Below are 17,089 nucleotides of genomic sequence, written 5' to 3'. Positions count from 1 at the left end.
TTCGCCACGTATACTAGAAAAGATCCAACTGTGATAAGAGTAAATGTATGGGTAAATATGTAAATCATTTTTTTAAAAACATTCATAGGTTTACAACTTTCACAATTTACAAAATGAAAGCCTCCACGGATGTTGCCTTACGCCTCCTCGATGCTTCTTCCCCTTTTCGACGTTGAATCCTCCGACGCCAAATCAATCACTAGACCACCAACACTGCTGCTGCTGGTGGTGTTTGTTGATTCTTCTTTGAAGAGTGATGGAATCCATCCGACATAGACAACAGCGTAGACCACCATATCCTCCAAATTATCGAACTTGAGTAAGATTCCCATCCATTCGGAAATTCATTCAAGTTTGGCAAACTGAAAATTATACAGGATTTGAAAGTTGTAATCCACTTCTGAGTTCTAACCTGAAGCTTATCCTTGGATTTATTGCTTTTTATAAAGAGGAGAATGAAGAACAAGAAACAGCAGCATTATTTGGCATCTGGCATCATTGATCTCTTACTTTCTCTTCTTTTCTTCATCCATGAATCGATTCAATTCGGTTGTACCCACAATTGAGCATCGGAAAGGTACTTGCGGAACTCGTATGTGTTCCAAATCTCCACATCCTTCTCTATCTTTAATTTCTCTATTTCAATTTCTTCATTCGATTTTTATTTCTCTGTTTCAATTTCTTCGTTTGATCTTAGTCTCATGGTAGAAGATCTCGCTCTCGAGAGATATCTCGCCACCTTGAAAAAGAGAGATCTCGACCATCTCAGTGAGATCTCGGTCGAGATATACAATTTTTTGGCGTCAACTCGGTGGCCCATCTCGGTGGGTTTTAGGGTCCCAATTGGGTTGAAACTTGGTATTTAGCTTATTTAAGGCCTTCTGAACACGTTGGTGGCCTTGGATTTGTCAGAAACAACCCTATGTATGATTTCTAAGTCTACCCATAGTGTGAAACCGAAATGTAGTAGGATTAGGGAATGCAATGTTATACAACATGTAATATAGAACCTTTAAAGCATATAAATGAAAAGCAAATATATCAAATGCATCAACTAACTTAAATTTTATCAAAATTCTATCCATATGAGTATCACAATCTCAATTTTCAAGAATAAAATAATTATACAACCATTAGAAGTTCTATATAAGTCATTAAATCATAAATTCATAAGACAAGTAGAGAATGATCGATCTTCCTTGTTGTAGATGTGCTAAGAGTAGTTGCAAGTGAAAATTCAGCCAAAATCTACAAAAAAGGGCAAAAATTGAGAGTTCCAGCGAGATCTAAGGCGAGATATGGCGAGATCTCAAGCGAGATATCTCAACTCGCAGATCTCGACCTCCATCTCGTCTCACCAAGGTGAAAAAACGAGATATCTCGCGAGATCTCCCACCATGCTTAGTCTTAAGGAGGTTGCTTGAGGTTTTGGGTTAGATAAGATACTATGGAGGTTTTGGGTTAGATAAGAATAAGATACTATTGAGGTTTTGGGCAATAATGGGGCACCGTCGATTCTGGCAACGTCGAGGAAGATGGTTGGGGCACGTCAATCCCAGCAACATCAAGGAAGACAGGTTCGAGTTTGAAGGAGATTGTTGACTGCCTGAATATGAGATCTACGCCATGCATAAAGAATGTAAAGTGGATCAGGTTAGAATAAGGGGTTGAGTCAGGTGAGCCAGGGGGTTTCATTTGTAAATTCAAAAACATTAAATCTTCGAATGTAAAAAAAAAAACTTGTATTTACATGGATAACCCCGTATCTTCTATTACAACCCTTGAATTTATTCTAATATGTGGTGAAATCTCTACCTTCCGCTACTACAAATAAAAATCCAAGCTTATCTACTTGTCCCACACCAGGCCTGACATTGTATATGTCGTGGGGCTGCTAAGCCAGTTCATGCATGATCCATGTACAACTCATATGAAGGCCATTACCAAAATACTACAATATTTAAAGGGAACTCCTAGAAAATGAATACTTTTGTCACCCACTGGTAATCTAAAGGTAGAAGCATATACTGATGTAGATTCAACTCGGTCTTCAGACAAGAAGTCTATTTCAGGTTATTAAACCTTTATTGGAGGTAACTAAATATTAGTAGGAATAAGAAACAGAATGTGGTAGCCTTATTCAGCACATAAGCTAAATATAGAGCTATGGTTCATAGAGTGTGTGAGCTACTATGGCTAAAAGGTCTGCTAGAAGACATTAGAGTTCAAATCCCAAGCCCTATAATTTTGTATTGTGACAACAAGGCTGCAATTATATTGCCAATAATCCTATGCACTATGGTCGAACCAAGTACATTGAGATTGATAAATTTTTTGTCAACAAAGCTGGAACAAGGGCTAATCTGTATGCCTTTTGTGAGATTTGGAGACAAAGTGATTGATATTTTCACCAAGGGTTTGAAGGAAGGAGATTTCCTCTCTATTGTAGGCAAGTTGTGCATGACTAACATCTATACCTCAATTTGAGGGGGATTACTAGTTGGTTTGGTTCTATTAGTGGGTTTGGTTTATTTACTTAGATTGTTATTTTTTGTTGCCCAAGTAAGGGTTTTTATGTAATATTGTACTTTCTGCTTCATTATAAATAAAGGGGCTTGGGACCTCATTAATCTAATAAACCGGTCTACCCTGATGGACCTTCTCAATAGTATTGCCGCCTAGGCTCCGATTTGTTGCCTAGGCACTTTTAAGTGGTGACCCAAGTGCTTAGGTCGCCTTGACAACTATGGTTACAAGATATCTGAAGCACAAAAGGTTTACATAATAAGTCAACCTATCTACAAGAAGAAAGGAAAATAGGGGGGGGGGGGGGAGAGCAGTCAATCTTAGGAGCATTCACATAAATACCATCCTCCTCTTGTTTCCTTTCAATAAGACAGAAGGTGTCTAGTTTCTTCAACATTTTTTTCAAATGACCAAGGAAGATAGCACTAGATTCATAGGGGACCGGCCATACTACTTAGGATATGAACCGATGAGTATGAAAAATTTAATGAATTGCAACAGAAAGATGAAAAGCCAAGAGACAATATCACATAACCAAGAAAGACAGCTACAGAGGGGACATTGGTACAGAAAACATCATTGTTATTTGAGAAACCAAAGTAAACTGCAGATGTGTTAAGACTCTAGGAGGGCGCCACAATTGGTGGGGTGGGGGGGGGGGGGGAGAGTGGGGTTATCATATAATCATATAATAGAGGAAAGATGCAACCAAAGGTTATTGGTTGTTTTATGTAAGGTTTGGGCAGCTTTTGGCTGAGGGCACCATAAGGTGTAGAGGGTGATAGGCACCATCAAAACTCGTGTTATTTGTGTTTGTTCTTTGCTATTTCAGCAACTGAATCTTGTTAGTTTCCTTATTCATTTCACGGGTTTCTATCAACTGGTATCAAATTGCATCTTGATCCAAGGGAAGGAAAATGGAGACCGGATTATCTATGTTTTCCAGTGAAGGGAGGGTGGATGCATGGCTCGAGGAGGTTATACTCTTTTGTTTGGAAGAGGAGACTAGGTAAGAATACTGATTGGTTGTGGCTGTCCAACATCTGGAAGGGGATCCATTGGATTGGGTTTACCGGAAAAATGGTTGGAGTTCGTTGAAAAGGCTTCAAGAAAGCCCTGCAATTCAATTTCGGTGAAAGAAAGAAGTCAACTCTGAGAGTTGATTTGGACACCACCAAGACTGAGACTGAAGAAAGTGCCTTCAGTCTACGGAAGTCATAAAAGCACGGTTCAGAACGTCAAAAACTTTCGAAAACCAAGTCAGGAACCATTGTGCCTCAGACAGGCATTCGAGCCTGGTTAGTGGCAAAACATCAGCAACTTAGAGAGGGAGTTGGAGGGGAAAGACTCCAGCAAAACTGCTAGGGCTGAAAGCACGAACACCAGTGGCTCTCCTCGCTATACATCAAATTCAGAAAATAATAAGCTTTTGGGATAACTTATCAACACCTGTTGCGCCTTCAATGATGACCAGAGTTTTTCTTTGGCATCTGACTTGGATTGCGAACCACAAAAAGGAGGAAGAAGAGGCTAAAGGGAATGGAGAATGAGAGAAGCTTCATCAATCTAGAGAAAGTGATGGTTAGGTGACAAGGATACAAAGAGGAAACATGGATGGTTGCAACACCAGAAGTGTAGGACACACATAGCAATGTGGGGCGGTTACTGAGAGACTCCATAACTTGTTCTAACTACTTCCTTTTGACCACGACTCAAAGGAAGAGGTAGTTGCAGAATCGGCAGCTAGGTTTTGTATCATGGGAGAAAAGATGGTGAAGAAGGTGGACTTAGTCTCTTTGAACCCTGCTTTGTCTATTTTATTTAACATTTGATAATGAGTCATTATACAGCACATAGGTTCAAACAATAGATACTTTACAATCGGAATCTAATAAGTATTTCAATGTATGCCTTCAATTAGGCATCTATCTGGTGATTTAAAAAGAAAGAAAAAAAGCATAACGCCTTATGGGCCTATTAGAAAATAAGGCAAGGGCAATTGACGGGAAGAGCACTATCACCCCCTGACTTGATAACCAACCTGGCACCCCGTTGCAACTATGATCAAGACAGAGAATTGTAGTTCAATGCCGGCGGAAGGGGCTTCATCCCCTCAACGGAACCCCAACAAGATTCTAATGGGAGAATTTCAGGCAGAATTCATGTCAAAATTATTGCTTAGTGGTGAATCCTTTCAAGATGATGTGTGTGCAGGCAACTTAGGGCTAATCTGCAACAGAAAAATTGGGAATCTTGGTGCTCGTATTGTTGGACGGATATTCCCCAAACCATTGATGGAGTTCTTGTCATCAATTGCTGCTGAAGAGGACCATCGGAAATTCAAAGCCCGTTAAAGGAATGCCGTGAATGGAGATGATCTCTCATTAAACAGACATTATTCTGCCATTCAAATGGATCGAAGGCTTGCTGAGACTGGATGTATTTCTTGGCTTGAAAACTTCAAAGAAGCTTCACATTCAGATGATGGTTCAGCCTTGCCTTTTCGAACCAGACGAAATATAATGGGAGCGAATCGTCAAGAGGTTGAAGCTGCAAATACTTCAGATACTTAAGAGGCGAGCTTATGAATTTCAAGATCCGCATTTGGGTGATCTACTTTTTAAAAAATTCAACCAGTCGAAAAAACAGATGGAAAAATTCCTCCGTGGGTGGCTTTAGCTGTCGGACAAGCAAGAAAGTTTGTCTTTGAGGACTCTGAATTAGCATGGTTGTGTGGTAAGCAAATGATGATCAAGTTTGAGATCTTTCCTCACCTTGAGGACACGGTGAAATTCAAGGGCGCAGAATGTTAGGACTCTAGGAGGACACCACATGGAGGAGAGAGAGTGGGGTTACCATATAAAAGGGGGAAAGATGTGAGCAACGGGTATCGGTTATTTTATGAGGTTTGGGCAGCCTTTGGCTGAGGGCACCATAGGGTGTCGGGGGAACTGGCACCATCAAAACCAGTGTTATTTGTGTTTGTTCCTTGTTATTCCAGTAACTGAATCTTCGTAATTCTCATATTTGATTCGTGAGTTCCTATCAAGACAGATAGCATAACTCATACTTCTGTCTTGCATTTAGTTTTGAACTACGAAAGGTTTTATAGATAATCAAGGGACAAGGATAACATCATAGAAATCAAATGAAATACAGGGCAGTAGCATCAACCACCTCTCCCAGTCAGATAAGAGGCTGTAAAGGACCAAACAATCATGACCTGAGGTAGTGTAGTCCCAGGTAGGCAAACTAGCTGGGACCAAAACAAACAATTTTTGCCGTTCAACTTCAATATTTCCTAAAATTCCCTATGATATTGCTCTAGCAAAGGAACCAGCATAAAGCAAAGTTCCTAGAACTTTCCCTATGCATTTGAAACATTAGTACACCACCCAAGAATTGTATACAAAATGCTACGATAGTTTAACAACGACATGATAAAAGCAAAAAGATGTAACTGAAGTTACTGAACACCTCTGGGGAAACAAAATACCACCAATAAACAAGATTCACATACAACAGAACTTTTCTTGAGATGAAGAGGCATAACAGGAGCAGAATGATACAAAACTCTGAAAAGCATCTTCAATGAAATATAAATATCACTCTGATGAAGTGCAAAAATCCTTTATTGTATTTTTTTAGGGGGGAAGGGGGTGGAATGGTCAGGTTAAGTGCAAAAATAATCTGTTCAGAATGAACGAAATCATACGAACCTGGCTAGATCCACCTAATTTAGCTTTCTCGGTCAATCTATCAAAGAGTTTCTGATTTTCCTCATGCAACCTCTGTGAAAGAGACACAAAGTCCATCAAGGAACTAAAATTGTGAAATCATGGAAATTGAAAAAATTGATCATCTCTGTTTTTTGCATGGATCAGAAAAGGCATATAGGTGAAGAAAAAATAAGTGGAATCTAGAAGGTATAATGATATGATTAGAGGTATGTGAAGAGAGGTGAGCTACAAAACATCAGTATTGCAAGCATTACATAATTCGCCAACTTATGACATAAACAACAATTATAATCATGGTGGGAGATCTCGGCAAGATCTCACGAGATATCTCAGTTTTTTCATAAACTAAGACAAGATCAAGGTCGAGATCTGCGAAATGGGATATCTCGCTCAAGATCTCGCCATATCTCACCCCAAATCTCGTCATATCTCGCTGGAACTCTCAATTTTTGCCCCATTTTTTGCGGATTTCAACCAAAGTTTCACTTGCAACTACTCGTAGCACATCTACAACATCAAAGGAAGCTCAATCATCCTCTACTTGTCTTATGAACTTATGCATTAATAACTTATATAGAACTTCCAACGGTTGTATACTTTTATCATTCTATTCTTGAAACTCAAGATTGTAATACTCATATGGATGGAATCTTGATGACATTAAAGTTATTTGATACACTTGATTTTCATTTATATGCCTTAATGGTTTTATATTACATGTTATATAACCTTGCATTCTCTAATCCTACAGCATTTCGGTTTCAAACTATGGGTAGACTTAGAAATCATACTTAGGACTGTTTTCTCACAAATCAAAGGCCACTAGTGTGTTCAAAAGTTCTTAAATAGGCTAAATACCAAGTTTTAGCCCAATTGGGACCCTAAAACCCACCGAGATAGGCTACCGAGTTGATGCCCAAAAAATGGCATATCTCGACCGATACCTCACTGAGATGGTTGAGATCTCAGTTTTTCATGGTAGCTAGATCTCGCTCGAGAGCGAGATCTTCTACCATGATTATAATGACCGTAGAGGTAGCAAATTACATATTGTGGGATCATCAAAACCCAACAAGTAAAAGAAATTATATCTTCTGGGGGGAAACAAAGCAGAAACTCCAAAGAAGGCATTGGTACGAGGAATCCTGGCATAAAAAATAATTAACAATAGAGAAATCCCACTGAGGAGGTGGAAGAGATACACCAATGTCTAGTTTATTGCCACGTTTTTCTCTTTTACTCGTGGATATAAAGAATTAGCACAACGATGCTTCAATGGCCATAAATTTATCCTTTCTGCAAAACGGCAAGACTTATTACTTCCCATGTTTGCAATCCAAAATTTGCTCTAGCCTACCATCCAAGCGTTCTTCAATAAGGCACAACACGTTTGATTCATGCTATCTTCTCTGACTAAACAACTTAAATGGCCAAGGGCATTGAACAGAGATTGCTTTCTCTTAAACCTTTTTAGCCTGAATTGTCACCACCCTCTCTAAAAACCTATTAAACTTTGACACAGGTGTTGTATTAATCCTTGTTTTCACTTACATTGCTTTCACCATCGACTTTTTCAGTAACAGTAATCTACATTTCATTAGTGGTAACTCTTGATATAATGCATATAAGGCAATAATAATTGATTATAAAATTCAGATTCTGAATTCCTTTCTCTTCAACCAAATTGTCTAAATACGAAGCACATATGGAAGAAATTGAAACTAATATATTTCTGTTCTCCAGTGCAGAAATTAAATCCACAGGAACCTGAAAATCACTTTCTTTCTGTAGCTGGTGAACTCAAAGGAATAAAAGTGTGCCATGAGAGCTTAGGAGTTGGATGGAGACAGTCAGCGTGAAACTGTCTTTGAGGTTGCCATTAGCAATACTTTATAACATCAATTCGGAGACCAACGGCAAGCCTCATACCCATTCTAATTCAACATCAGATAATTCAGGTAAAAATTAATCATTAAACCACAGATAACTGAATAAATATTCTTAACAAATTTCCTTAGTCCTTGGTCAGCGAAGTAAATTTGTGAATAAAAAGTAAGAAAGGATAACATCTTCTGTCCTCAACTTATCAGTTATCATAACATGGCAGATGGGAGAAGTTTTAAAAGCTAGGGTAATTAAGTCATTTTATTCAGAACCATGTGTAAGAAACAAACTCCAAGCAAGGAACCAAATATCAAAGATGCGTTTCTTCTTTATTTTTATTATTATTATTAGGGAAGTTTTCTCCTTTCCCCCTAAACTTACTCTCTATTTACTCCCCTCCTCACCACTGACATTTTAAAATGGCCATATTACCATCTATTTTTGTCTCATTAATCGATTATAGCAATTTCTTTCTTCTTTCTTCCTCCTTTTTTTTTTTCTATAAAAATCCATTATATGTGATTAGGTGTGTCTTTATTTTTTTTTTTCTTATTTCCTTTCTTTCTCTCTCTTCAATAGAAGTTTTTTATTTTTAATTTTTAATTTATGTTTTCATTTTTCCTTTGATGGATACATCTAATCATGTTTGATGGATTTAGATAAAGATGAAGAAAGAAAAAAAAAATACATCTACATATATATATATATATACAAATATAAAAAAATTACATTCAGGCATGAATTCCGGAAAGGGAAAGAAGGAAGAAAAAAATAACGAAAAAATAGTTAACAAAAATCAACATAACTGACTAAAGAGGTAGAAAAAAGAGTAGTTTGACCATTTTAAAATATCAAGGGAGAATGAGAGATAAAAATTCACTTTTTGGGGGGGTCACACTTTTGAGAGAGGAGCGAGAGTAAATAGAGAGCAAGTGCAAGGGAGACATAGAAAATTTCCCTTATTATATTTATTTTCTCTAGCGGGGAGGGTGGAGTGGGTGGGGATTGTAACACATATGCACACACACGCACAAAGAGAAAAGGAAAACCTTTAGGAGAAAAAAGAGGAATACTGAATCACTTAGAAACAATGTGAATGCAAGACAAATTCGAGGTAGACCAGTAAAGACAAACATCAACAGACACCGATCATGGATGGATGTGATCCAAATAAAGTAAGCAGAAAAAGAATCAATGCCACTGTCACAGAAAACCAACAGCAGATAAAATCAAATTGGAAAGGTTTGAAGAGAAGAATGCGTACTTAACCCAAATTTTCTAAACCCAAGACTCGGAATTCAATTCTGTAATTAAAATTACAGCAAAGGATTAGATCTGGATTTTATAACCCTAACTACTAAACCTTAGTGGAACCTAACCCTACGTTCCTACCCCATTCGCAACCCAAGAACCCCCTACCCAGCCCAGTTCCCTCAACCGTAGGATATTACAAGCCCTAGTTACTACTGGTTCACTCAAAGAGGATCCTGAGGGGGGACCTAGACGTAGGACTTGCACCAATCAATTAAACCCTAGATCCTGATTCACATCAAACAGACCATTTCTTTGACAATAGAAAATGAAAACAGATTAAGCACAATACAGCTTTAGCTAAACAGAAATAGAAATGAGAAAGGCAATGCAATATGGCTAACAGAGCTGGAGCTGTGGATAAAGTTGAGCAGACACAAAGAACCATCCTCCATTCTCACCCAACATTAGAAGTACGTTAGAACTACGTTCACAATTGTGTGCTCATACAGCAGAAGACTAGCAGCATAGAACTTTTGTATCTTACTAGTCAAGCAGCTAAGAACTCAGAATAGGGCCTCTATTAAGGATTTTTATCTGCTCATGTCACCCACTGGATGATGGAGATCTCTCCAATTTTAATCCCAGGCCACCCACATCCCAACCTATAATTCTGGTTTATTCTCTTTCATCCCGCCAACCCAAGTCTTCATCCTATCCCTCAGTCTTTTCCCTCTTCCGCTCTGGCAGTACGGTGCCACAATCACCACCTTCTATCGCCTCTCTCATCGTCTATAATGACTTCCCATCTCTGATCACCATACCTTCCCATAAGAATCAACCACCCCATCCCCCAAACTCTCAAACTCTCAACCTCTGTCCCCAACCCTTTCCCTCCTCTTCCCTGTAGCCCCATCCCTGCCAGCCCTACCCTCTGGTCTGCAATTTACCAATCGGTTCTGTTGCTGGTCCTAATCTGTTGAAGCAACTCCGATGATTCACATCGATTCCACCAATCACTGCTAAGGGATCCTGCTGATTCTGTGATATGCCACGTCAACCGGGCTGGCCTAGCTTGAATCAGAATGAAAACTTACTCAAAGAACTCTGGCTTCTTCTCCCAATGGTTCTCCACTTCTCTATTTGCATTTTTTTTATCCACAGCTCTATTCAACCCTTATCCCTCTTTGCATTCTCTTTATGTCCTCTCTTTTGACTCTTTCTCCTTGAAACCACACATGAAGAACATCGATCGATCCGAGTTTCTTCAAAAAAGAAAATCGGTCTAAGCTGAGTGAGCATGGAAGTAAGGAATCGTGATGAGTGACGGGAGAAGAGTTGACAGAATCGGTTGATCTTGTCGGCACGATTTTCGCTGATTTGGATTCCTAGTTGAAGAGATCCCAAGCGCGAGCTAGAAAACATGGAGATTGTGGGTGGAGGCTGGTTGCGTGAAGAGAGTAGCGCGATCTGAGCGACAGCAATGTCGTTTGGTGACAGTAAGACAAGAGCCAAGAGATGAGTGAGGAGAGAGAATATGTGAAAAGGGATGAGAGAGAACAAACCACGGTTTAAGGAATGGGAAAATTCTAACCCTATGATTAGAAGATGACAAGTGTCCATAATCTAAACAGTGCCTTTTATAAACCATGATCATTCTGAACTTGAGTCATAAAAATCCATATATTAAACCACTAATAACTCTTGATTAACTGCGACTAAGTAGTCAAGGACATATAGTACACCTCAATAAGGGCATCCCGTTTTGATAGTTCTTCATCGAGTTTTGTGGTAACTGCCGAGGAATCCATGATATGTCCTGTGACTTTCATAGATGAGGCACCATCAGAAGATCCAGACTCTGGCGCAATTGCTGACCCAACGACACCACAGTGGAGAACTTCATTCAGTTGTGACTCAATGCTCTTTACTTTGGCCTATATAAACAGTACAAAAATATAAGTGTGACAATATGATTCACTGATGAAATAATATGGTAGAAGATGATTCAATATAACACTAGAGGTTTGGAAATACTCATCAGTTCTTTCCAGAAGAATACTTAAGCTAATAAAATTAAGTAAACATCCAATTACAAAAGACAAAGCTGAAATTACTCATGAATTTCACAGAACTATTAGATATTACAAACCACTGCTACCAGAACTGACAATAATGCCAATCTCAAAAGAATAAATGGTTATAAATGCTGTTTAAACCGAATATAGATTTCTATGTAAAAGGATTTTGATATAGCACTGCCAAATTATCCAAGTATGCACATTTAGTCCTAAACAAGGAAAAAATTTCGGTCGAAACAGGAATTTCGACCTTGAAAAAGGCCAAAATTTCAGTCAAAATTAGTGATTTTATTTTGAAAATTCAAACTTCAATCTTGGGCCTTATATGGAATCAAAATTATTTGGATTCTTGCATACTACCTATTTTAAGCATAATAAACACTATGGAACAACTAGTTTACCAAAAAACCATTGAAAAGGTAACATTCAAGTATATACTATATGTGAGAAGAAGCAAGAATGTAACCAATTACAAGTCTACTCTATTCCATGTCTCCCTCTTCCGTCTGTACCCCATACAAATGACAATCCAAGTCTACTCTCACATACATTAATTTGAAGCACATACATCTACTATACATATACATTTTTAGTAATATACATAATTTACAAAATAATTTTTAATAACAGAAAAATAAAAAAATAGTAGGAAGAACCAAAAATTAATTTTGACACTACAAATTCATAGATCAATACTCTAAAGTAAACATACTTAAATTTTGAAGCAATCCAAGAAGATGTAAGGCACAAACAAAACAAAAATAAAAAAATGAGGAAGTTGGTTACTCACCTTGCAAGATTTGAGAAAATCCACAAATGGAGGACCAAATCTAGTGTTTGAATGAAATGGAGTTCTAGAAATTAGGTGAAAAGAGGGATGAAAGCAAGAAAAATAAAAAAAATAAAAGTCAAAATTTGTCGAAATCTCAGTGGGCGATATGGGTTGAAATGGCAGAATGTCGAAAAGATGTATTTTTATAACATGGGAAGTATCATTTCGGGTTGATATGAAATTTTGTGTCGTATCGACTGAAATTTCGTATCGTTTCGGTCAATATGGAACATTTTGTGTGCTTGTCCTTGTATTTTGTTTCGGTTTTGAAAAACGCAGACATTTTGACCGAAATTTTGACAATTTCGGTCAAATTTTCTTCTATGGGCTAACTCCCGAAAGCCATCACGCTTTGTTTAAAATTTGGAAGGGAGTCAAGGGACTGTCTAACCAAAATAGAATTTCACAATCATTGTTACTATAAGATTATTATTAAAATTTCTTATTTTAACTCAGCATCAAAAGTAATTGTCATATTTAATACTGCACTATACAGAAAAAATAAAACTACCGAATAAAGAATTGGATTTATGGCACCAAGCTGAGCCACTGATATGGCAGGAAACCTTGAAGCAAAATCCAATGTAGATAACGTCTGCTCAAAGGAGTATCATCACAATACAGGAGGACCCATAATGCAGGAATGGGTTGAGTTTGGTCTGTTCCCAATCTGAACACCATGATTTAAACATGGTTCTGTCAATTAGGTGACCCAGTTCAATGAACTAGCCTTATCTAGTCTAAACTTGAGTTGTTCAGGACGCCTAGTTTCCCATTACTGTTAGACTGTCACTAGACTACTTGTTACGATAGGCTGGACAACCTTCCTAATTCCCAGATTCAGATTGGCTTTAATAGTTAGGGTTATTAGATTCCAAAATGTCAGGAACATTATCCTCGGCCAATACCAAATGTGGAAATAGTTTTAGGTAGTTTTATCTTGAAAACTTTACATTCCAGTCCCTTATTTTTGGGGCAAAAATCGGGTGTGGCCCCTATTGTTGCACAAACAACGTCCAGCTTGCTTCATCAAAGTTCTTTTGAGAACACTACTAAAATTCAAATCAAATTTTTAGTATGACCAAATTAGCCCGTGTTAAAATGACTAAAATGCCCCTTAATTTAAACACTATTTTCAAAGTTAAACCATAAACCTGAAATTATAATTATACCCCCATATCCTATTTTCAAATAACCATACATGCAATAGAAAAAAAAAGGAAAAATAAGAGACTGCCGGAAATCACTCACTACCGCCCCAAACAACATAAATCCATATCAGGAAACTCCCATCCCGATTCAACCTGGATATTGTCACCAACTATTCTGCCAATAGAGATTTTGCTAGTTCCCTTACTAACCCATTCAGAACCCAAATTGAATATATCCCAAACCCGGTGCAGAAAATGGAGAAGTTCCTCGTCGCTCAGACAGATCCTTTTTTTTAAATTTTCTCTGTTGTAGATTTGGTTTCTAAAGATAATGGTTTTTTATTTATTGATTTGGTCTCTAAAGATTTTCTCTGTTGCATATTTTCTCAAATTGGAGATTTCTAAAGATTTGGTTCCCCCCCCCCCCATCCTTGTTTTGTAATGGGTGGTTTCCGATGGTGGGGTTGGTTGTGGGTGATCTTTCGCAGGGTGAAGGGGAAATCTCTTCACCCACCTAAATGGTCTTTGAAAATAGGGTATGGGGTTAAATTGTAATTTAATGGTATGAGTAAGGGTACACCAGTAATTTCATTTGTCTTTCTTTTTAGGTGAGGGCATTATGGTCACTGTCTCTGTCCCACCCTTGAAACGGTATCAGTTTGAGCAGGACCTAAATGTAATTTATGCAATAATAGGGACCAAACCTGATTTTAGCCCCAAAATAAGAGACTGGAATGTAAATTTTTCTTTTATCTTATTTATCTTCATGCCCTATTCAGGATACCCATCACTTTCATATAAAGAATTGGTTGTATTGGTCATCGCTGACTCCCTGTTTCTAGCACGCTAAGAAATTTCACCAAAATAGTCAAAATTTTGGTGTTTCGACAATGGCAAAACGAAGTCACAGGCAAAACGAAAAGTTGTATGTCTCGCCTAAATTTAGGCGAAATTTCCGAGATCTCGGCACAGGAGACTTAATCCCTGCTATGAAAAAAGCTCGAAATCTGGAAAGAAAGAAAAAAATGAAATCCAAAATTTCGGCGAATTTTCTGGGTTTCGGTAGCTTCACTGGGTACCGAAACCCCTAGTTTTGCTGAAATTCTGCACCTTGGTTTCTAGGATGTTAATATCAACCATGAACCCTCCAACGTAGCCCCCCTTCAAGAGGTTCCCTATTAGTTTGTTGCTTATTTCATAACTATTAGTCATAGTGGTCATTTATTTCTCATTTTATCTTTATACATTGTAAAGACTAAGAGGCTCCCATGGTTTAAACGGATGGAATAGTAGATGGTTGGGTTGCTCCTCCCTTTCACACCATACCTGCAGATTATGTCCCAGAATATTTCTCTTTCTTCAGCCCATCACCAGCAGATCTTCTCTCGTATCTGGCATAAACTTCCTCAAATAAAACTTCTCTGGTTCAGTTGAACCAGGTTCAGGGCACACTTTAGATAGTAAAGTAATGTATTATAAGTGTATGTTATGAACATGTTATATGCATATCCAAATGATTTATTTTTTTAAAAGAAAATGATTTTGGCGCAGTTTACTGGATGAATGGTCGGAAACGTTTTCTTATGGTAGCCTATATTAAACTCAATGTCTAAGTGACAAGCTTATAATACTTCTAAACTCTGCTACTGTTTGTTGCCAATCCAAAGCCCAGGTAAAGGAGGGTTGGAATGTCAAGTTGGTATCTCACTGGGGAATTGAAAGTGGAAAAAAAATTATTTACATAAACTCTAAAACCTTAAATGATAAATGTTATACTTGGGCAACGTGCTACACTATGGTTGGATGTAGCAAAAAGTGGGCGATGGTTGGTTAGGGCGTCCCCTATAAGGTACACACCACGTCGGCACCCAGATTCAGTCTCAACTAAGCAAGGGTTTCAGTACCATGGATGAGTGCAGGTGCAGAAACTACTCTGAAAATGTAGGATCAGACTGGCATCATGGAGCATAAGATCTCTAACAGATAAAAGCCCAGAATTGATATATGTTACAACTCACGAGGAGAAGGATTAATATAGTTTGTATCCAAGAGACAATGGAAGGGTAACACAGTAAAGAGTTTGATAACTTTAAACTTTTTGTAGATTGGGGATAAAAGTAATTTAAAAAAAAAAAATGGGTGGAGTGGGCATAATAGTGGATAAAGATTTAAAGAATATGTGGTGGATGTTAAAAGATTTGGTATATCCACCACCCTTGGTTTGAAGAAAGAGATTGTAAAGAGAATTATTGTATATGCACGAAAAGAAGGATTGGATGAAAAAGTAGATCACAATTCTGAAACAAATGGATGGATTAACGATGGGCTAATAAATGGATTAGTACAACGAATTCATTAAGGAGAGAAGGATATCATAGGGGGTGATCTTTTTTTTTTGGTCAACCATAAGGGGTGATCTAAATGGACATGTCGGAAAGATCAAAGAGGTTTTGATAGTGTACAAGGAGGATATGGCTTTTGAGATAGAAATTATTAGGGAGAATCTTGGTTTTAGATTTTTCTGTTGCTTTCGATTTATCTATGTTAAACACTACTTCAAAAAGAGAAAGGAACCTATAAATGTACAATCACCTTGCAATGAGGACACCATAGTAGCCAAATAGCTTTCTACCTAAATAGAAGTTCCAATAAATTGTTACGTAAAGACTGCAAGTTTATACCGAAGGAGAGTATAACACATAGCATAGACTATTGGTTTTGCATGTGAGGTTAATTGCCTAGGATAAAGTAGTGCAGCTTAAGAGGAGATTTCTTGAAATCATTACTAACAAAGTAGAAGTTATAGAGGGACACTAATATAATGTCAAATGAGATGGCCACCTACATTAGGAAGGTTGCTAAAGATCTCAGAGGGGTGAACGAAAGAAAACACACCCGAGAGATGGGGGAGGGACACGAGGCAAACAGCCAAAGACAAGCAATTTGAAGACAAGCAAGGCCAAGGAGTGAAGGGCCTATAAGCTTAAAAAATTGTCCGAAAAGCAAGGGAAAATAAAAATGAAGATCTTTATAACAAGTTACCCACAAAGGGAGAAAAGCTATTTACAAGATAGCTAAAATGAGAGGCGAGGGGGCACTAGGATTGGGGAGGTGGATCGCACACTTCCAGGCTATGCACATTACCAAGGCTTATACTCGGGTAACCCTATGTACACATTGACGGTAATCACCACACTACATCTGACTTCCAGGCAAGGATCGGAATCTCGGTTTCGACCTAGCTAAAAACCGAGATATGCTGGTTATGAACATTTCAACCCAAGTTTCAACAGCAGGTTTCAACCTCCTACCTATGCTTATATGATAACTTTCAACAAAAGGCTAGAAACTGAGATATCCTTATACGATGTGTTTTTCATTTGATTTCTTGCCTCCTACCTATTTAAAGCATAATGAATACAATGGACCTAGTATTTTGCTAAAAAACCACTTAATAGTTATCATTAAAGTATGCTAGCACATGAGAGGTTCCGAGATATACAAAATTTGTAAAATTGAACGGTATTGCATACATGAATTGTTTGATAAAAAATTACATACAACAAAATACAATAACAAAAAACAAAGTTCCAGGCTTCATATCCAAGTTGAGTGTCTAGCTGG

At 37.9% G+C, this 17,089-nt stretch overlaps 1 protein-coding gene across 2 annotated transcripts in view; it reads right to left on the bottom strand.

The window, feature by feature from the left end:
* The window catches only part of LOC149018138 (kinesin-like protein KIN-14B), a 99,227-nt gene that overhangs the window by 29,106 nt on the left and 53,032 nt on the right, over positions 1-17,089 (bottom strand). For both annotated transcript variants that reach the window (XM_089152460.1, XM_089152461.1), the window contains 2 exons: positions 11,147-11,338; positions 6,246-6,317 (listed from right to left, as the gene is read on the bottom strand). In XM_089152460.1, coding sequence (XP_089008586.1) covers positions 6,246-6,317; positions 11,147-11,338 — 264 coding nt within the window. The remainder of the gene's footprint in view (positions 1-6,245; positions 6,318-11,146; positions 11,339-17,089) is intronic.

Source organism: Hakea prostrata, chromosome 4 (assembly GCF_041222555.1).
Source record: "Hakea prostrata isolate BN-2017 chromosome 4, UWA_Hpros_2, whole genome shotgun sequence".
Taxonomy (NCBI): Eukaryota; Viridiplantae; Streptophyta; class Magnoliopsida; order Proteales; family Proteaceae; genus Hakea; species Hakea prostrata.
Note: the sequence above shows the minus strand (reverse complement) of the source record. Positions and strands in the feature narration are given on the sequence as shown.